The sequence below is a fragment of the Rhincodon typus genome, chromosome 24 (genome assembly GCF_021869965.1).
Source record: "Rhincodon typus isolate 14 chromosome 24, sRhiTyp1.1, whole genome shotgun sequence".
Classification (NCBI taxonomy): Eukaryota; Metazoa; Chordata; class Chondrichthyes; order Orectolobiformes; family Rhincodontidae; genus Rhincodon; species Rhincodon typus.
This window is the reverse complement of record NC_063355.1, coordinates 1,793,869-1,815,853: the sequence shown is the minus strand read 5'-3', so window position 1 is coordinate 1,815,853 and position 21,985 is coordinate 1,793,869. Positions and strand designations below refer to the sequence as shown.

At 42.2% G+C, this 21,985-nt stretch overlaps 1 protein-coding gene across 1 annotated transcript in view; it reads right to left on the bottom strand.

Moving 5' to 3' along the window:
• specc1la (sperm antigen with calponin homology and coiled-coil domains 1-like a) overlaps window positions 1–21,985 on the bottom strand; it is a 246,908-nt gene that overhangs the window by 84,059 nt on the left and 140,864 nt on the right. The window contains exon 12 of the mRNA XM_048611683.1: window positions 7,642–7,798. Within this exon, the coding sequence (XP_048467640.1) occupies window positions 7,642–7,798 (157 nt within the window). The remainder of the gene's footprint in view (window positions 1–7,641; window positions 7,799–21,985) is intronic.

Genomic DNA, 21,985 nt, shown 5'->3' with positions numbered 1-21,985 from the left:
ACAGTAACCTCCCATGAGTAACTTTTGGAAACTGAGAGAGTAGAAAACTAAGTTTATAAATATTACTGCCTTTATTTGAGTGAACTTTAAAAGGTGACCCTGATCGACATCTTCAGAAAATCGACCAAAAAAAAAACAATCATTTATGCCTGTGGAACAATGCATCATAGAAACCACGAAGTAATCTGGCCAGTTTCATTGTTTCTTTTTATTTATCCCTTAACTGTGTTTGTTTGTTTGTCTGTCTGTCTGTCCTTTGTGTGATCATTCAAAAAGTCTAGTTAGGAATGTTGGGATCAATTCTGAGGGCCTTTGGAGGTTTTAATGTTACTGCATGGCGAATACAGAGGTAGAAAGGCTGACTTGGTTCAGCGATCTGTCTCCACATTGTAACAAAATCATTAACGATCTGAAGGCTCAGAACTTGTCTTTACAGGAAGTCTCACACGTGGAATTCTTTTGTTAAATTAGAGTCAATAAATTATTTAAAAAAGAAGTTCAATAGTTGGTTCAAAGAGAGAAGTATTAAACAATGTGGTGTGCCAACAGCACAACATAATTAGCCTGGCGGTCCCTGTTGAGATGGTCATTGCCTGGCATTTGTGTGGCACAATGTCACTAGAAGGTCACAAAAAAAGCATGGTCCAGTCGCAGGGTTGGGAGGGCGGGTGCAGACAGGTGTTGATATAGGTAAAACTAGGCTCTTAGACAAAGAGTCCAGCAAGGTTGAAACAACCTGGTCCAATCTTACTAATAAGCAGTTGGAAGGCAGATAGAAGTTTGTAACTGTTTGTGAAGTTGGAGGAACATGTAGCATAGATGACTGACTCGATGCTGGACAGGTAGAGAAACAGTACAGAAGTAGGGTAGAGAGTGATAGTGGAGAGATAGATCTTGGTTTACATGGCTCAGCACCATTAAATTCATAGGAATCTGCAATAATATTTTGCCCCAGACAGGACAATACTTCAAAAATTTAAAAATGTTTTCACTTGAAACAAATTCCAGTGTAATTTTAGGGTTTTTTTTGAGTTCATTTCTTTACTCCTTCCTGTTGGAAATAGGAGCAGTGATATTGAGTTATGTCAGATCATCACTGACTTGGACTGCACACATTAGTTCAACAAAAAAGACAGACAGATAAATGGATTGGGAGTGAGTAATAGATTATATGTCTAATTGGTTTATTTCCCAAGGTTGCAACGGAGGCTGACTAAATTTAACGTTCAATAAGTCTTAAAAAGAGAAAAGATCATTTACAGCCACACACACTTAGCAATTCAAAACAAAATTAGCCTCAAAACAAATCTGATAGCTCAATAAACATGTTCCTTGTTACTAACTCATGTCCAATAAGCTGTGTGAGACATATTTTACCTAAAGTTAATTATTAGCAAGAACAGCAATGAGCTACCAGAAGAGCTACAAATCAAGAAAACTTTTCATCACTGTCTTTCATCAACGTCTGATGAGCATAGTGAAAGGCTATGTCTACATTCCAAAGTTTATTGATTTAGAAACTAAATGTAACACATTGGACCACAAAGCTTAGAAAAAGTAGGAGATGAATTAAGTCAATGATTAGGGAGCGCTAAGTTTACGTTGAGAAATGTACTGCTTGTAGAAGGGAAAGCTAATTGGTAAGAAGCTACAGTTTTCAGATCTGAGAAAGATCTTTGCTAAGGCCAATAAAAGGGTTCATGAGCTCAAAAAAGAAATGCACTAAAAGATTGAAGCTCATTTCTAGAGCAATCGAAAACTGAAGAAGATGATATGTCAAACAAAGATTGTATACAGTTCTGGACAGTTTGGCTCCTGACCTCATTAAACATGGACAAAAGAGCTGAGCTTCAGTGGTGAGGTGAGAATGACTGCCCTTGACATCAAGGAAGCTTTCACCCAAGTATTGGATGAAGGAGCCTTAGCAAAACTGGAATCAGCTTGAAAATTCTCTTTTGGTTGCAGTGATACCCAGCACAAAAGAAGATTGTTGTGATTTTATTTATCAATCATATCAGCCACAGGACATCACTGCAGACACTCCTTTGAGTACTGCCCTAGATCTAACAGTCTTCAGATGCTTCAATTTGATCTTTCCTCCATCGTTAAGTCAAAAGTGAGGATGTTTGCTGATGTCTGTACAATGTTCAACTCCATTCTTAATTCTCCAAATACCGAAGCAGCTCTATCCAAATGCAGCAAGACCTGGACAATACTCGGGCTTTGGCTGATAAGTGCCAGGTAATGATCTCCAACAAGAGGGAAACAAACCATTGTCCCTTAACATTCAATGAAATTACCATTGCTGAATCTCCCAATTATTAACATCCTGGGATTACCGTTGACCAAAAATTGAAGTGGACCAGTCATATAAATATAACTGTGGCTACAACAGCAGATTAGAGACTGGGAATTCTGTAGTGAGCAATTCACCTTCTTTCTCCCTAAAATCTGACCACATTCTACAAGGTACAAGTCAGGAGCGTGATGGAATACTCTCTTACTTAGATGAGCGCAGCTCCAACAACACTCAAGAAGCTTGACACCATCTAGGACATTCTTTCCCTTTGCCACCAGCAGAGTGGTAGCAGTACACACCAAAGTACACAGCAGTAACTCATCAAGGCTCCTCTGGGAACACCAGCACCTATAAGTGCCCCTCCAAACCACTCACTATCTTGACTTTTAACATGTCAAAATCCTGGAACTCCCTTCCTAACAGCATTGTGGATGTACCTACACCTAGACAACTGCAGTAGTTCACAAAGTCAATTCATCACCCCCTTTCCAGGGCTGTTTCGGAAGACAATACAAATGCTGGAAAAAAATAGAAAATGCTAGAGAAACTCGACAGATCTAGCAACATCTGAAGACAGAAAAACAGTTAATGGTTTGAGTCTAATATGACTTTTCTTGACAACTCTTATAAACTTGGCCTAGCCAGCGATGCCAACATCCAATGAACAAAAGATTCTTAAGGGACTTGACAGGTTAGATATAGAGAGTCCGTTTCCCCTTGTGGAAGAGTCTAGGACCACAGGGCATAATGTCAGAATAAAGGATCGCCGATTTAAAATAGAGATAAGGAAGAATTTCTTTTCTCAGAGGGTAGTAAACCTATAGAATTCTTCATAGCAGAGGGCTGTCATTAAGTATATTCAAGGCTGAGACAGACAGATTTTTAATCAGTAAGGGAATCGAGGGCTGTGGATTAAGGAAAGAAAAATGAGTTGAAGTTCATCAGATCTGCCATGATCTCTTGAATGGAAGAGCTGAATTGATGGGCTGAATGGTCTACTTCTACTCCTGGGATATATGCCATGACAGAAAGAGCAAAACAGAGGCAAATTTAGGTATTAAAACTGAGAGATTGACCTGGATTTTTGTGGAATCCACCTGACTTTGGAAGACTTTCAAAATGGCAGGTGGGAACAAACTCTGGGATTCCCACCTTTATTCCAGTTTCTGGCAATTTTCACTGGCACAGGACTGCAGGATCTCAGAAGTGAGCTTGTCTCCTGCACTTGTGGCCTGGTGGCTCCATTGCAAGGGTAGACATCTCATATAGCCAAATCCTTGAGCAGTCTAGTTAGCTTCTCAATAATCTGGGGTTCACAGGCCTTGAAAGGAGTCTCAAATCATCAATTGGATTCAAGAGCTATAGCCAGGTAAATGTAAAATGTTTGTCTTTTCTCCACCAGCTCCTCATATTCCCTGTGATTCTTCCCTTACCCCAAGGTGCCTTCTATGCCTATACACCCAGCATGCACCAACCTCAGAACCACTGAACTACATAATAATAATGCCAACTGTTTGAATTGTTCATGATTTTTGAAGGATGTTCTTTTCATCTTTGGAAAAACATAACTGTTTCATCTTACAAACTTGTAAAAGTGCCAAATAGACAGCAATAACAGAAACCTCATGGCACATTACCCAAAAGTGCCTTATCCAAAAGAAACTTTGTTTTTATTCATCCACATGATGCCGGCATCACTGGCTGGGCCAGCATTTATTGCTTATCCCTTAGTGAACCAGATAGGTTTTTCCTGACAATTGGCAATGATTTCATGATCATCATTAAACTCTTCTTTCCAAATTATTATTGAACTCAAATTCTACCACCTGTCATGGTGGGATTTGAACCGCAATCCCTAAAACATTATCTGGGGTCTCTGGATTATTGGTCTAGCAATAATAACACTAGGGCATCACCTACTCTTGCATGGATAAACCATAAAGAATAATATATAACTTCAAAAATGTCAATCAAAAAAAGCTAACACTCCATCAACCAATGTAACCCTTTACTAAGCTAACTATTTTTGGAGCTCAGCCAAACATCCATGAAATATTTGATTTTTTTTAACCTGGTGTTACAAAGGTTGCTGTCTAAATAATATGAAAATTATTTAGAATGAGAGTCATATAGAGCAACAGCTTGGAATTGTGCAATGCCTGTTATTTAAAGTTTAGTTCTGTTACATATTAAAATTAGGTGGTTGTGGGGAGGTGAAAAGCCCTACTTATAGATGACTTATAGATGACATTGTCTATTGGCCAGGCTGAGAGTACCACAGACCAAAAATCAGCATTGCACATGATATGGTCCCTCCTTAAACTGACAACAAATGCACTGAGAGCTTCTTTGTGGGGTTAAAGTGCTCAGGTGTATAACTTGCTGCAATGCTAACAGCCATGAATACATTTTCAATGACATTCAAATAAGTTAATAATGATGATCCACACTGCTCATTAGATTCTATCACTCAACCAACTACATGGCCTAGTGACCTATGGGTCACTGCCACAAGCAGAAAACATCAGCAGGAATGAGACCGAAAGATATGAACTAATCTGAGCTATGCTTCAAGTCCCAAAGGTATTTTAAACACAACTGACATCACTGCCAATAATTTCACTTAGGTGGATAGCAACACATGATAATGTGATTGGGAATCAATTAATGGGAATCCCATTAGCCCTAACAGCTATATATTTAGCCTCAACCACTTTCTATTCAGCTCCAGGCCATGTCTGTAGGGGTTTATCAGGATTGTGTCCTAAACCCAAACATTTTCAGCTGCTTCAATAATTCCATTAGGTCAGAAGTAGGGATTTTTCAATCAAAGTTGCAGAACATTCAGATACTGAGGTACTCCATGTCCAAAAGCAGCAATACTCAGGATTAGCTTATTGGTGACAAGTATTATTTGTGCTATACAAGTGGCAGGCAATAACCATCTGCAATGAGAGAAAATATAACCATCACTCCTTGGCATTCAGTTGCATTACCATCACTATCAAAATCTTGGAGGTTACCAGAGAGCAGAGACTCAGCTGGACCAGCCATACAAATACAGTGGCTACAGCAGCAGTCACAGGCTAGGAATCCAGCAGTAAGAAACTCAGATCTTGATTCCCCAAAGCCTGTCCACAATTTACAAGGTATAAGTCATGACTGTGGATGGAATACTCTGCACTTACCTGGATGCATTTCATGCCAACAACACTCAAGAAGCACGACACCATCTAGGAAAATGCAACCTGTTTGATTAGCTCCACATCCACTCCCTCCAATACCATTACACAGTATGAGCAGTATATACCCATCTACAAGGGGCACTGTAGAAATTCATTAAGGTTCCTTAGACAACACATTCCAAATCCACAACTACTACCATGTAGGAAGACCAGGGAAGAAGATACTTGGGAAAACCATCTGCTGCAAGTTTCTCTGCAAGCTATCCAGCATCTTGATAGAAATATGACTGTTCCATCATTGTTGCTGGGCCAATATCCTGGAACTCCCTTCATAATATCTACACCAAATGGACTGTAACAATTCAAGAAGGCAAAGCTCAATCCCCACAAATGAATAAAATAGACTAGCAATTGTAAAAGCACAGATTAATGCTCTAGAATCACAAGTCCAAATTCCATCATTAAACAGATGAGGTTATTTAAGTTCAAATAATAATAACATTTGCACGAAAAGGCTAATCCCATTAACAATAATTTTCAAATAATAATACCAGATTTTCATAAAAACCCAACTGTTTAACTGGCATCTTCCACAGAAAGGAATCTATCGTCTTGGCCTTGGATGGCCTACACACGACTCCAGATCCATAGCAATATAGTTAACTCTCATATGCCCTCTGAAATAGCCTAGCAAACCACACAATTGAATCAAACCGTTATAGCGAAAAGCACTGCAAGTTAGCCAACAGCACGCAAGCTTCTGTTCTGAAGAGTCATAGCAGACTCAAAACATTTACTATTTCTCACTCCATAGATGCTACTACAATTGTTGAGTTTCTCCTCATTTTCTGTGTCTGTTTCAGATTTGCAACACCCTTAGTATTTTGCTTTTACATAGACTTCAGTGTTTTAGGAAAGCAGCTCACTATTTCTCAAACAGCAATTCGTCAATAAATGGTGACCTTGCCAGTGACGCTCACATACTAAGAAGACATTAAATGTTCAGTTTGGACGATGCAGGAAAAAAAGTTCACGACTCAATTTTTTTCAAGTAGAATGGCTAATGCAGGTCAGAGAAGGTGCAGCTAATCCATATAGCATTACTGTGCTCAGCAAATATTTTCCACAGTCTTTTCCAATTCCCACACTGCCTGTGTGAAACTAATACTGAAACGGAAGTTGTCCCAGACTAAGCTGAGAACTATCCCCAAAAATTTGTTTTGTGTACTTGATTTATATTATATAAATATACAACACCAAAACCTTTCTTTCAAACAATTAAAGCTAAATTCCAACACAACTCCCACATTAAGACACTGACTTTCACACAAGAAAGTCTATTTCAGCACTGAGGATGCAGCTTGATAATAGAATGCCCACAATGCCAATGGGAAACGTTAGGTGCAATCTGGAGGTGAGAAGCAGCCTGGTGACACCTTAAACATCTCAGCATCATACTAATACAAAAAGTGCTGTGAGGGCAGATAAGATCAATGTGACCAAGTCAGAAGTTCATTTAAATTCCTTTGTTCTTGCATTGTATAAGCTTTACACTGAAGCTGTGTCTTTTACATAATCATGTTGCCATTGTAATTAATTTCATGCCTTCTTTTAGGATAACACTTCCATTTTGAAGATGTGTTTGCCTTAAAACTACTACACCACAAAAAAAATTAACTGGTGAAAGTTGTGCTTAGTACTGATTTCCCATTATTTTCTGTGTTCAGTACAAATTAGATTCCAACCTGTAGCTGACTCTGAAGATAACTGTTTTGGTTACAAAGACCCTTGACTATTTCTCTTCAGCAATGCAAGACAGCGGGACAATCTGATTTTGTCTGATTTTCTGGGGAGACGGGTAGGTTATGGCAGTGTAGAGCAGTGCTTTGTTGAATTAATTCCATTTGACAAAAACGAGCTTTGGTATTCAGTGTTCCCTTTAAATTAAACAGTTAATTAGATCACATCATTGACAACCAACTGGGTACAGCTCTATCTAATTAACCAGAAATGGTTTCAACTCAACTCAGGGTCATGGAGACACTGAATTTACATGAATTACACCAAATGTTTTACAATTTTTATGAGAGGCTAGAAGTAGGAACTTTCAACTTGTTTATTCGTAACAAGAAACAGGACTCAAAGTGTCATTTTTACCTGAGCCGGCTCCGCGCAGTTGGAGTGACTGAGGCAGTAGGGGATGAAGAAGTCAAAGACAGCTGTGGAGATGTGGTTCCCATTCCCATTAATGCTGGAGAGGAGCCATCTGTGACTGTCAGATCACGCTTTATCTCCTCACTGCTTCTTCGGGACACTGCAGGAAAAATTGAGTTTGTGATCATTAACAATTGCAAACCGGTTGACTGCCATTATCCAACAGTATATTTCTGAATACAGCATAACATGGTGCTTGTACTCATATTCAATGCTAGAGTTAAAACTGGTTTACAACATACTGCTAAAAAACCCTTCAGACTTTCAAAATCCTGCTTCAGATCTCAGTGAGTGTTCCCACTTCTGAGAATTTCCTTTAGTCTCAATATAATAGTTACAAGCATCACATCACTGTCATTACTACAGCATCATATTACTGCAAAGCTAAGCACAATAGTTGTGGGCATTAAGTTGCTGAAAATTGTGTCATTTCGTGAGATGGGTTATAAAAGTGTATTAAATTTGTGTCACTCATGTTCAAATAAAAAAGGGGGAGGAAGGGGAAGTCTAAAAAAAAATTTGGTACCAACTATGATCAGGTTGTCCTCCTCTCTTCTGTTTAAAAAATAATCAACTACACTGGTGATGTCTTTACCCTGCACACCTTTTTCTCTCGGCTTATGTATGGTAAAGTGATACACACTACACTTGTTGCTTAACTGCAGAGACATCAAATCCACTCAAAGTACATCTTACTTTTTCTCCCTACAGGTATTCTTTCCTCATCTCCTCTTAAAGATGAAGAAATTGGATCATAAACAGTTTTGATAATATTTCAAAGTGCTGAATACTGTAATGCAAAAATAGTTAATATTCCTTCATCTAAGTTTGTGTCTATTCCTTACAGCACTATTCTGTACTTTTCATTGCCTGCATCTTCATGTCAACAAAGACATATAAATCACAACAGTCTGATGCACAAGTGCAAAAGAGAACCAAAATGGTAGATTTTTCTTTGGAATTCAAAACTGAGGAAGTTGTGATTGGTTGTACAGAATCTTGGTCTGACTGTCTGGAGGACTGTGTTCATTTCTGGGCATTGCACCTCAGAAAAGATGTATTGGTATATTGGTCTTTGAATGGCTGGATAACAGATTCACTAGAAGGTTACTAAGGCTCTAAGTGTAAAATTATGAAGACAGGTTGCACAAACAAGGCTTATATTTTTCATTTTAGAAAATTGAGGTGTTTAAAGTAAACTAATGTAATAGGATCGATATGGAGAAACTAATCATTCTGAATGAAATAACTGGAATGTTAGTCTCTTTTATTGCTCATCTCAAAGTGCTTTTGTGTAGGTGCTGAACATCAACCTTGAAAAGCCCATGTCACTGGAAATGATGCCAACCACCCCAACAAACCGAGGCAAATAAATAGCAAGCGGCACAGAACACTGATGCTTCACTGGAGGCACAATGATGATGTTACCTAGCAGGGTAATGAAACATCTGCAATCAAATACACTGGCTCAGTGAGCAAGTCTACAACCCCATGTAAGCCTTGCCAAAACTGGCAAAACCAGTGTAATATACAAAATACCATGCACGGACTGTGAGAAACACTGCACTGGCCAAACTGGAAGAAAACTGACAATATGGATACACAAACCCCAACTAGCCACTAAGAGACACGACCAATTCTCACTTGTCTCACTACACACACACAAGGGACACAAATTCAACTTGGACAACACATCCATAATCGCACACCAGGGAATTCCTGGAGGCCTGGTATTCTAACCAGAACTCCATCAACAAACACATTGAATTAGACCCTATGTACAAACCACTGAGAAACAGAACCGGAAGTGGTACCAAACACCCCAACAAACTGAGGTATATAAATAACAAGCGGGACAGAACACCAACGCTTCACCGGAGGTGCACTGACGATATTACCTAGCAGGGTGACAAAGCGTTTGCAACCAAACACCCTCAGCTCGGCAAGCCTGTCTACAACCTAATGAATATTGTGTTAATTGGGTAATTTAGTACTGAACAGTTTATTTCAAAGAAGTGTGAAAATCACATTTCAAAGTTTCTCACACACTGAATTACTTGAGGTTCAGAGATTCTGTTAGTAAAACCCATGCAACTGGTCAAACGCGATGTCTCCAATCTGCAGTCAGCATGTTTAGGGTCCTGTTTTTTGTGCGCACAGTGTATCCATTTTGAAAAAAAAAGTTGCTAATTTATATCTGTCTTCTTTAAATTTGTGGTGTAAAATAATTATTTTCTCGTGTGTTGTGGTTTTAAGTTTAATGGAGCAGTCGTGATTGAGGATATTGAAGAATTACTCCAATTCTACTTCTGAGAGTCCAATTGTTGTATTATTCAACACAAACGGCAATGTTACTATGTCAGTGTATCACATAACAGATAAGTTAGAGAGAATGAACTCCAGAGAATGGCTGAAGAGGTGCCCAAAAAGAAATTTTGATCCCTGCCTCTCTAGTGTTAAGCCATGGTCAAAACCTTTACTCTACCCTAATTAAAGACATCACCATAATTGCTGCTGTTTAAAAAAAAACCGCAAAGCAGTACTAATCACTACAGATCTACCTTTGACTTACTTTACATTCTTTACCATCTTCCGACCTTTCTGGCATTGGGTCAAAAACCTGGAAAATGTTACCTAACTGCATTGTGGATGTACCTATACCATATGGATTGCATGAGTTTAGATAACCTTCCAAGGGCAATTAGAGATAGTAATAAACTCTGACTTTGCCAGCAATGCTCACGTTCCATGAAGCAAATTTTGACAAATTCATAGATACAAGCCAAATAACAGTGGAGGCAGCAGCACAGAGGTAATCTCATTAGGGTAATATTCCAGAATCCCAGGATAATATTCTGGGGACATGATCTTGAAGCCCACCAAGGCAAATGATGAAATTCAAAGCAAATGGAGAAAAAAAATGGCATAATGGTGGCCACATAACTACTACTGATTTTCATAAAAAATCCCATCTGGGTCATGAAGGAAGGAAATGTACCATCTTTATCTGCCTAAATGTGACTCTACAACCACAAAATCGTGGTTGACTCTTGCACCCTCCAGGAAATTAGGAATAGGCAATATGTGCTGCCCTAGCCAGTAACACTGAATAGATGAACGAAATGGTAAGGAGGATGCGAGCTGCGTTACGTGCCAGAGTTAGGATGCCTTTGAGGGTAGAATGCCAGGCTGCCAGCTGGGGAGGGTTTAGGATGTTAGGTGGTATGATACTGGATAAGTATGTGGTAGGTGCCAAGGTTGGATGCCAAAGGAATAGGGCGTAGGATGCCAGGAAGATACGGTGCCAGGTGGATACAATGTCAAATGGGAAGAGATTAGGGTATTACCGGTGTTAGGTCAGGGTCTTTGTTTTGGGGACAAGGGGGGTGGTTAGTGCAAGTGATCTGAGGGAGGTGTAGTTGGGGGGTGCGTGAGGTCAGTATTGGATCAGTTTAATAGATACTCAGGAGTTAGGCTAAGTATCTTAACAATCTAACTTTTCCCAACTAACTATTTTATTTAATTTCATTGGAACTCTTCAGAGTTTCCGATTTAAATGGAGACTTTCAGAGGGTTTCAAGCATAGAGGAATTGCTCAGCAGAATCTGCTATATTCAGGGCAAATCCTTTGGACTGTGCTTCAATGGAAAAGTAGACGGGGTTGGCTTCACTGGCTCGATAGAATCATAGAATCCCTACAGTGTGGAAACAGGCCCAACAAGTCCACACCGACCCTTGGTGCATCCCACCAAGACCCATCCCGCTACAACCCACCTAACCTATACATCCCTGAACGCTACAGGCAATTTGGCATGGCCAATCCACCTAGCCTGCACATCTTTGGACTGTGGGAGGTAGCCGGAGCACCCCGAGGAAGCCCAAGCAGACACGGGGAGAATGCGCAAACTCCACACAGACAGTCGCCCGAGGGTGGAATCGAACCCGGGTCCCTGGTGTTATGAAGCAGCAGTGCTAACCACTGAGCCACCATGTCGCCCACAATAGCTTGTTCGCGATGCAGAATACTGCCAAGTGTGTGAGTTCAATTCCCACAAGGACTGAGGTAACCATGAAGAACTCTCCTTTTCAACCTCTCCCTCACATGAGGCATGGTGACCCTCAGGTTAAATCACCAACAATCGTCCCTCTCTAATGAGAGCAGCTCTATGGTTCAGTAGGATTACGGAGACTTTATGTTTACCTTGCTTCAATGGGGATTCTGCAGGGTCCGAGTGAACAGCTCCTATCTACACTGAAACATTGACTGTCCAGTCAGCGGAAAATCCAGGCCAGTATGTTTCCTGGGAATCTGATAAGAGGTGGAATTCAAGCAGTGATGGAGAAAATATTATTTTGGTCTTTTACACAAAAGAAAATGGTCCAAGAGAGGAAACTGAACACAGCAAGATCTGAGAATTGAAGTTCAGTAGCATTGATTGGTGGGTTAAATTTTTTTCCTCTCTCTTGGACACTGGTTTAATCTTGTGTTACAGAGATACAAGTATTGTTTTAAACTTACAGCATTACATGTTAAATTCCATAACATAATTACAGAAAATGGATGAATGGTATTTTTAAACTTTAAATCAAATTAGCTGAATTGGACACAAAAGGATGGCAGGTCAGAGGATGGGTTGCAGCAGTAGCATTTAGGAGCTAGTGGACATCAATGTGATCCACGGCAACCCCATCTGCAATGCAGGTGTTTGCTGCTTAAGGAAATTCTGGTTCACCTTAATAAGGCTGGACTCCGAGCTTTGAATACTGCAAGACATCAGAGAAGGGACACAACGAAGCAAAAGCATTTCCTAGGTTAGGTATGTCAGATTTGATCATTGTCAAGGGCAAAAGGGTGTGACAGTAAGGGAGGCAGGTATTGATTAATTGGTTTAATTTTCCTCCAGCTTGCATGGACAAGAGCAGTGATTGCAGCACGGAAGCACAAACTGACCACAATACCACGATACAGAGAGCCATTCAGCTGCTGGTTGTGGTGGTGTTGGGTGGGGAAAACTGTTATGAGGAAGAGAATACACAGGTAAGTACAGCACAGTACAGTTAGGGGATAAATATTATTCGCTTTAGCCAAGAGTATCAGTCTCGAGGGCTGGGCTGCCAGCTGATGTCAGGTTGGACATGTAGCCAGGAATAAAACCAGAAATAAGTCATATTGGACTTGAAATGTTAACTCTATTTTTCACTTCACAGATGCTGCCAGACCTATTATGTTTCTCCAGCAGTTTGTTTTTAATTGATGCCCTCAAAGTAAAGTAACCCTATGCAAGAGTGATCGTAACGTAGATTCATGAGTCTTGCAGCACAGAAACAGATCCTTTGGTCCAACCAGTCTATGCTGACCGTAATCCCAAACTAAACTAATCCCACATACCTGTGGGCACCCATCCCATTTCACCCACTTATCTCACCAAGGTTACAAATTCCTCTTTTCTATCAATCTCACAGATGTAGCTGCTGGGTTCTAAGTTTGTTCCCACCTTATAAAATCTTGCAAAACTGGGTACGTATTTTTAATGAGAATCACAGGAACTACCTTTAGGGAAGGAAATCTGCCATCCTTGCCCAGTCGAGCCAACATGTGACTCCTTACCCACAACAATGCAGGTGACTCTCAACTGCCCATTGCTCAATTAGAGATGGGCAATAAATTCTGGCCTGGCCAGCAACATTCATATCCTGTGAATGAATAGAATTGCTCAAAACCATTTACACTTGCACTTCCTAATCAACAGGCAGCATTTAAATAATTCACAAAAAACTTTGTTTCCATTTCTTCATTCTGCTGAAAAAATATTAAAACAATCCTCAAAGTGATAAAATCAGTCATAATAACAAATGTCATGGTGTGTACCTTACACAAAGAAATAATACTTGCTTAACACATTGAAAACTAACCATTTCATCAGTTATCGAGCATAGAACAGTACAGCACATTACAGGCCCTTCAGCTCACGATGTTGTGCCGACCTACTATCCCACTAAGATCAAACCACCCTGCATTCCCTACATTTTACTACCCTCCATGTGCCTATCCAAGAGTCGCTTAAAAGTCTCTAAAGTATCTGACTCCATTACCACTGTTGGCAGCGCAATCCACACGCCCACCACTCGGTGCGTGAAGAACCGACCTCTGACACCTCCTCTATATCTTCCACCAATCACCTTAAAATTATGCCCCCTCATAATAGTCATTTCCACCCTGGGAAAAAGTCTCTCACTATCCACTCTATCTATGCCTCTCATCATTTTGTACACCTCTATCAAGTCACCTCTCATCCTTCTTTGCTCCAATGAAAAAAGCCCTAGCTCCCTCAACCTTTCCTCATAAGACCTGCCCTCCAGTCCAGGCAACATCCTGGTAAATCTCCTCTGCACCCTCTCTAAAGCTTCCACAACTTTCCTTTAGTGAGGAGACCAGAACTGAAAACAATATTCCAAGTGTGGTCTAACCAGAGTTTTATAGAGCTGCAGCATAACCTCACGGCTTAAACTCAATTCCCCTGCCAATGAAAGCCAACACACCATACACCTTCTTTACAACCCTGTCAACTTGGCTGGCAACTTTGAGGGATCTATGGGCGCGGACCCCAAGATCCCTCTGTTCCTCCACACTGCTGAGAATCCTACCATTAACCCTGTATTCTGCCTTCAAATTTGACCTTCCAAAATGAATCACTTCACACTTTTCTGGGGTGAATTCCATCTGCCACTTCTTTGCCCAGCTCTGCATCCTGTCAATGTCCCTTGCAACCTACAACAGCCCACCATGCTGTCCACAACTCCATCAACCTTCATGTCATCAGCAAACTTACTAACCCACTCTTCCACTTCCTCATCCAACTCATTTATAAAGATCACAAAGAGCAGAGGTCCCAGAACAGATCCCTGCAGAACACCACTGGTCACCGAGCTCCAGGATGAATACTTTCCATCTACTACCACCCTCTGTCTTCTATTGGAGAGCCAGTTTTGTATCAGACAGCCAAATTTCCCTCAATCCCATGCCTCCTTACTTTCTGAATGAGCCTACCATGTGGAACCTTATCAAATGCCTTGCTAAAATCCATATACACCACATCCACTGCTCTAACTTCATCGATGTGTTTTGCCACATCCTCAAAGAATTCAATAAGGCTTGTGAGGCATGACCTGCCCCTCACAAAGTCATGCTGACTACTTCTAATCAAACTCTGCTTTTCGAAATAATCATAAATACTATATCTCAGAATCCTCTCCAATAATTTGCCCACCACAGAAGAAAGACTGACCGGTCTGTAATTTCCAGGATTATCCCTATTCCCTTTCTTGAACAAGGGAATGACATTTGCCACCCTCCAATCTTCTGGTACTACTCCAGTGGACAGTGAGGACGCAAAGATCATTGCCAAAGGGGCAGCAATCTCTTCCCTAGCTGCCCATAGTAACCTTGGGTATATCCCGTCTGGCCTGGGGACTTATCTATCCTATTTGTTTTTCAAAAGTTCTAGCACATTATCCTTCCTAACATCAACATGTTTGAGCATATCTACCTATTTCACGCTGTCCTCACAAACATCAAGGTCCCTCTCACTGGTGAATACTGAAGCATGGTATTCATTAAGGACCTCCCCTACCTCCTCTGACTCCGCACACAAGTTCCGTCCACTATCCCTGATTGGCTCTACCTTCACTTAAACCATCCTCTTGTTCCTCACATAAGCATAGAACACCTTGGGGTTTTCCTTGATCCTACCCGCCAGGGTTTTCTCATACCCCCTTCTAGCTCTCCTAAGTCCATTCTTCAGTTCCTTCCTGGCTACCTTGTAGACCTCTACAGCCCTGTCCGATCCTTGCTTCCTCAACCTTAAGTAAGCTTCCTTCTTCCTCTTGACTAGGTGTTCCACATGTTTTGTCATCCAAGGTTTTTCTTTTGTTTGTTTTGTTTTTTTTTGCTGCAGCAGCGGGAGCGGTGACAGCGAGGACCAGGGGCCTGCCGGGAGATAAGTTTCCCAATTAAAAACTTACCTCGTGCAATCAGCGGCCTCCATTTTTTTTTGCAGCAGCAGCGGGAGCGGTGAGAGCAAGCACCAGGGGGCTGCCGGGAGGTAAGTTCTTCATTTCAGCAGCAGAGCTGAGTGGGAGCGGTCGAATTGCGCTCTCGGAAGTTGAGTGAACTGATATATTTGGGCAGTGGCTAAACCCAAGACACTACACGCCCTCCTCCTCTGACCAAAAAAAGAACACTCTGGTGTGTTGATAAGTGTTTTTCTTTATGTTTTTTTTAATCGTGTGCTGATAAGTAGAGTGATTTGGTACAATTTTTTTCATTTCATTTATCTAGTATTTGATATTATAGTAGGACTAAATTAAGCTCGAGTAAAAATGGCAGGAGATCCCAGACCCGTGTTATGCTCCTCTTGCTCAAAGTGGGAGCTCAGGGACGTGGCTGATGTCCCTGACTCCTACACGTGCAAGAAGCATGTCCAGCTGCAGCTCTTGTTAGACTGCATGACAGCTTTGGAGCTGCAGATGGACTCACTTTGGAGCATCCGCAATGCTGAGGAAGTTGTGGATAGCATGTTCAGCAATTGGTCACACCACAGATTAGGATTGCTGAGGGAGAAAGGGAATGGGTGACCAAAAGGCAGAAAAGAAGCAGGAAGGCAGTGCAGGTATCCCCTGCGGTCATCTCCCTCCAAAACAGGTATACCATTTTGGATACTGTTGGGGGAGATGGCTCACCAGGGGAAGGCAGCAGTAGCCAGGTTCATGGCACCGTGGCTGGCTCTGCTGTACAGAAGGGCGGGAAAAGAGTGGAAAGGCTATAGTCATAGGGGATTCGATTGTAAGGGGAGTAGATAGGTGGTTCTGTGGTCGAAAACGAGACTCCCGAATGGTATGGTGCCTCCCAGGTACACAGGTCAGGGATGTCTCAGATCAACTGCAGGACATTCTGAAGGGGGAGGGTGAACAGCCAGCTGTCGTGGTGCATATAGGCATCAATGATATAGGTAAAAAATGGAATGAGGTCCTACAAGCAGAATTTAGGGAGTTAGGAGTTAGTTAAAAAGTAGGACCTCAGAGGTAGTAATCTCAGGATCGCTACCAGTGCCACGTGCTAGTCAGAGTAGAAATCAAAGAATAGGCAGGTTAAATGAGTGGCTTGAGAAATGGTGCAGGAGGGAGGCATTCAGATTTTTGGGACATTGGAACTGGTTGTGGGGGAGGTGGGACTATTGCAAATCTGACGGTCTACACCTGGGCAGGATTGGAACCAATGTCCGAGGGGGTGCTTTTGCTAACACTGTTGGGGAGGGTTTAAACTAATGTGGCGGGGGGATGGGAACCAAATGAGGTGGTTAGTGGACAGTAAGGAGGTAGTAACTAAAGCCTGTAAGGAACGAGATAACCAAGTCAGTGTGACAAAGGGGAAGAGGAGGCAGAGAGCAGATGATGAATGCAAAGGGACAGGTGGTCTGAGGTGCATTTGTTTTAATGTGAGAAGTGTAGTAGGTAAGGCAGATGAATTTAGGGCTTGGATTAGTACCTGGGAGTATGATGTTATTGCTATTACTGAGACTTGGTTGAGGGAAGGGCAAGATTGGCAACTAAATATCCCAGGATATAGATGCTTCAGGCGGGATAGAGAGGGAGGTAAAAGAGGTGGAAGAGTTGCATTACTGGTCAAAGAGGATATCACAGCTGTGCTGAAGGAGGACACCATGGAGGACTCAAGCAGTGAGGCAATAGGGGCAGAGCTCAGAAATAGGAAGGGTGCGGTAACAATGTTGGGGCTGTACTACAGGCCTCCCAACAGCAAGCGTGAGATAGAGGTACAAATATGTAGTCAGATTATGGAAAGACGGAGGAGCAACAGGGTGGTGGTGATGGGAGATTTTAATTTTCCCAACATTGACTCAGATTCACTTAGTGTTAGGGGTTTAGTGGAGCAGAATTTGTAAGGAGCATCCAGGAGGGTTTTCTAGAGCAGCATGTAAATAGTCCAACTCGGGAAGGGGCCATACTGGGCCTGGTGCTGGGGAATGAGCCCGGCCAGGTGGTTGAAGTTTCAGTAGGGGATTGTCTTTGGGAATAGTGATCACAATTCCGTAAGTTTTAGAATACTGATGGACAAAGACTCTTCCTATGGGAAGAGTGTTGAACTGGGGGAAGGCCAACTCTCGCAAAATTCGGCAGGAGCTGGGGAATGTGGATTGGGAGCAGCTGTTTGAGGGTAAATCCACATTTGATATGTAGGAGGTTTTAAAGAGAGGATGATTAGAGTGCAGGACAGACATGTCCCTGTGAAAATGAGGGATAGAAAGGGCAAGATTAGGGAACCATGGATGACAGGTGAAATTGTGAGATTAGCAAAGAGGACAAAGGAGGCATACATAAGGTCTAGGTGACTGAAAACAGATGAAGCTTTGGAAGAATATCGGGAAAGTAGGACAAATCTGAAACGAGGAATTAAGAGGGCTAAGAAGGGTTGTGAAATATCTTTAGCAAACAGGGTTAAGGAAAATCCCAAAGCCTTTTATTCATACGTAAGGAGCAAGAGGGTAACTAGTTGAGGCCCACTCAAGGACAAAGGAGGGAAGTTAAGCGAGGAGTCAGAGAAAATGAGTGAGATTCTTAATGAGTACGTTGCGTCGGTATTCACTAAAGAGAGGGACTTGACGGATGTTGAGATTAGGTATAGATGTTTGAATACTCTCGGTCAAGTCGGCATAAAGAGGGGGGACGTGTTGGGTATTCTAAAAGGCGTTAGGGTGGACAAGTCCCCTGGTCCGGATGGGATCTATCCCAGGTTACTGAGGGAAGCAAGACAGGAAAATAGCTGGGGCCTTAACAGATATCTTTGCAGCATCCTTGAGCACGGGTGAGGTCCCGGAAGACTGGAGAATTGCTAATGTTGTCCCCTTGTTTAAGAAGGGTAGCAAGGATCATTCAGGTAATTATAGACCGATGAGCCTGACGTCAGTGGTGGGGAAGCTGCTGGAGAAGATACTGAGGGATAGGATCTATTTACATTTGGAAGAAAATGGGCTTATTAGTGATAGGCAGCATGGTTTTGTGCAGGGAAGGTCATGTCTTATCAACTTGATAGAATTCTTTGAGGAAGTGACAAAGTTGATGAGGGAAGGGCTGTGGATGTCATATACATGGACTTCAGTAAGGTGTTTGATAAGGTTCCCCATGGAAGGCTGATGGAGAAAGTGAAGTCACATGGGGTCCAGGGTGTACTAGCTAGATGGATAGAGAACTGGGTGGGCAACAGGAGACAGAGAGTTGTAGTGGAAGGGAGTTTCTCAAAATGGAGAACTGTGACCAGTGGTGTTCCACAGGGATCCGTGTTGGGACCACTGTTGTTTGTGGTATACATAAATGGTCTGGAGGAAGGCATAGATGGTCTGATTAGCAAGTTTGCAGACAACACTAAGATTGGTGGAGTAGCAGATAGTGAAGGGGACTGTCGGAGAATGCAGCAGAATATAGATAGATTGGAGAGTTGGGCGGAGAAATGGCAGATAGAGTTCAATCCAGGCAAATGCGAGGTGACGCATTTTGGAAGATCCAATTCAAGAGCGAACTATACGGTAAATGGAAAAGCCCTGGGGAAAATTGATACACAGAGAGATCTGGGTGTTCAGGTCCATTGTACCCTGAAGGTGGCAACGCAGGTTGATAGAGTGGTCAAGAAGGCATACGGCATGCCTTCATTCATCAGACGGGGTATTGAGTACAAGAGTTGGCAGGTCATGTTACAGTTGTATAGGACTTTGGTTCGACCACATTTGGAATACTGCGTACAGTTCTGGTCGCCACATTACCAAAAGGATGTGGATGCTTTGGAGAGTGTGCAGAGGAGGTTCACCAGGATGTTGCCTGGTATGGAGGGTGCTAGCTATGAAGAGAGGTTGAGTAGATTAGGATTATTTACATTAGAAAGATGGAGGTTGACGGGGACCTGATTGAGGTCTACAAAATCATGAGAGGTATAGACAGGGTGGATAGCAAGAAGCTTTTACCCCCAGAGTGGGGGACTCAATTACTAGGGGTCACAATTTCAAGGTGAGAGGGGAAAAGTTTAAGGGAGATATGCGTGGAAAGTTCTTTACGCAGAGGGTGGTGGGTGCCTGGAACACGTTGCCAGTGGAGGTGGTAGAGGTGGGCATGATAGTGTCATTTACGATGTATCTAGACAGATACATGAATGGGCAGAGAGCAGAAGGATACAGATCCTTGGAAAATAGGCGACGGGTTTAGATAGAGGATCTGGATCGGCGCAGGCTTGGAGGGCCAAAGGGCCTGTTCCTGTGCTGTAATTTTCTTTGCTCTTTGTTCTTCTTCTTTGTTCCTTCACCTTACCATCCTTTCCTTGCCTCAGTGGGACAAACCTATCCAGTACTTGTAGCAACTACTCCCTAAACAACCTCCACATTTCTGTTGTGCATTTCCCTGAGAATATCTGATCCCAATTGGTGCTCCGTAGTTCTTGCCGAATAGCATTGTAATTCCCCCTCCCCCAATTAAATACTTTCACCTACCATCTGCTCCTATCCCTCTCCATGACTATAGTAAAGGTCAGGGAGTTATGATCACTTTCACTGAAATGCTCTCCCACCGAGAGATCTGACACCTGGCCTGGTTCGTTGCCAAGTACCAAATCCAATTTGGCCTCCCTTCTAGTTGGCCTATCTACATATTGAGTCAGAAATCCTTCCTGGACACACCTGACAAAATCTGTTCCATCCAAAATATTCGCACTTAGGAGGTTCCAGACTATATTAGGGAAGTTGAATTCACCCATTACAACGACCCTATTACTTCTGCACTTTTCCAAAATCTGTCCCTCAGTGTCTCTGTTGCTACTGGGGGGTCTATAGAAAACTCCCAATAAGGTGACTGCTCCTTTCCTGTTTCTGACTTCCACCCATACCGACTTAGTGGAGAAACTCTCCTCCACGACCTCCCTTTCTGCAGCTTGATACCATCCCTGATTAACAATGCCACTCCCCCACCTCTTTTACCTCCCTCCCTAATTGTTTTGAAAGATCTGTACCCCAGAACATCCAACAACCATTCCTGCCCCTGTGTTATCCAAGTGTCTGTAATGGCCACAACATCGTAGTTCCAAGTACTGATCCATGCTCTATGTTCGTCACCCTTATTCCTGACACTTCTTGCATTGAAGTAGACACACCTCAACCCGTCGCACTGACTGCCACTTTGCCCTATCAACTGCTTATCCTTCCTGACAGATTCTCTGCTTGCTCTATCTGCCTGTACACCAGCAACCCATCCTCTGATCTGTAGCTCTGGTTCCCATCCCCCTGCCAAACTAGTTTACCCCTCCCGAAGGGCTATAGGAAAGCTCCCACCCAGGATATCGGTGCCCCTCCAGTTCAGGTGCAACCCGTCCTTCCTGTACAGGTCCCACCTTCCCCAGAAGGTATCCCATCCACAAATCTGAAGCCCTCCCTCCTACACCATCTTTGTAGCCACGTGTTCAGCTGCACTCGCTGTCTACTTCTGGCGTCACTAGCCTGTGGCACCGGTAGTAATCCTGCGATTACTACTCTCCTCGTCCTGGCTTTCAGCTTCCATCCTGACTGCCTATATTCACTTTTCTGGTCCTCACCCCATTTCCTAGTATTAATTTCCTAGTTAGCATTAATTGTATATTGGTGAATTATAATCAGAAGCAATATAATTGTAAAAGAAAACAGGCCAATGTAATCAAATTTACAGCTAGTGGAAGAATTCTTACAAGTTGTATTCTGTGTAATAAAACAAAGATTACTGCTAGCATAGTGGCCAGTGTTAGTATTAACCTTTTCAGACCCAACAGTATTCACACCCAGTTTGATGGCAAGAAACGTAGATGTGAAACCAGTGCTTAAATAAAGGCAAGTACAAAAGTATGAAGACATCAGCTGCTAAAGTGAAATGGAAGAATAGCTACAAAGGTTAAGATGGTAGAGACGTAGGCCAGAGATTTAAGAAGATATTTTATAATGCTCATCAAAAAGGAAAAGGATGCAGCATTTGTGACTAAGCGAAGAATTGAAAATTATTAGTTTAAAGAATTAGTACAATGCTATAAAGATTAGTGGTGGCCCTGATCATTGGAGAATTTCAGAAACTAAAGGATACCTAAAATGAAACAAAAAGAGGAGAAATTAGAGCATGAGAGATGACTAAAAGAAAGGCAAGAACAGACAGCAAGAGCAACAAAAAGTTTTTTAAAAACTTGTTCATAGGATACACACATTGCTGGCTACAT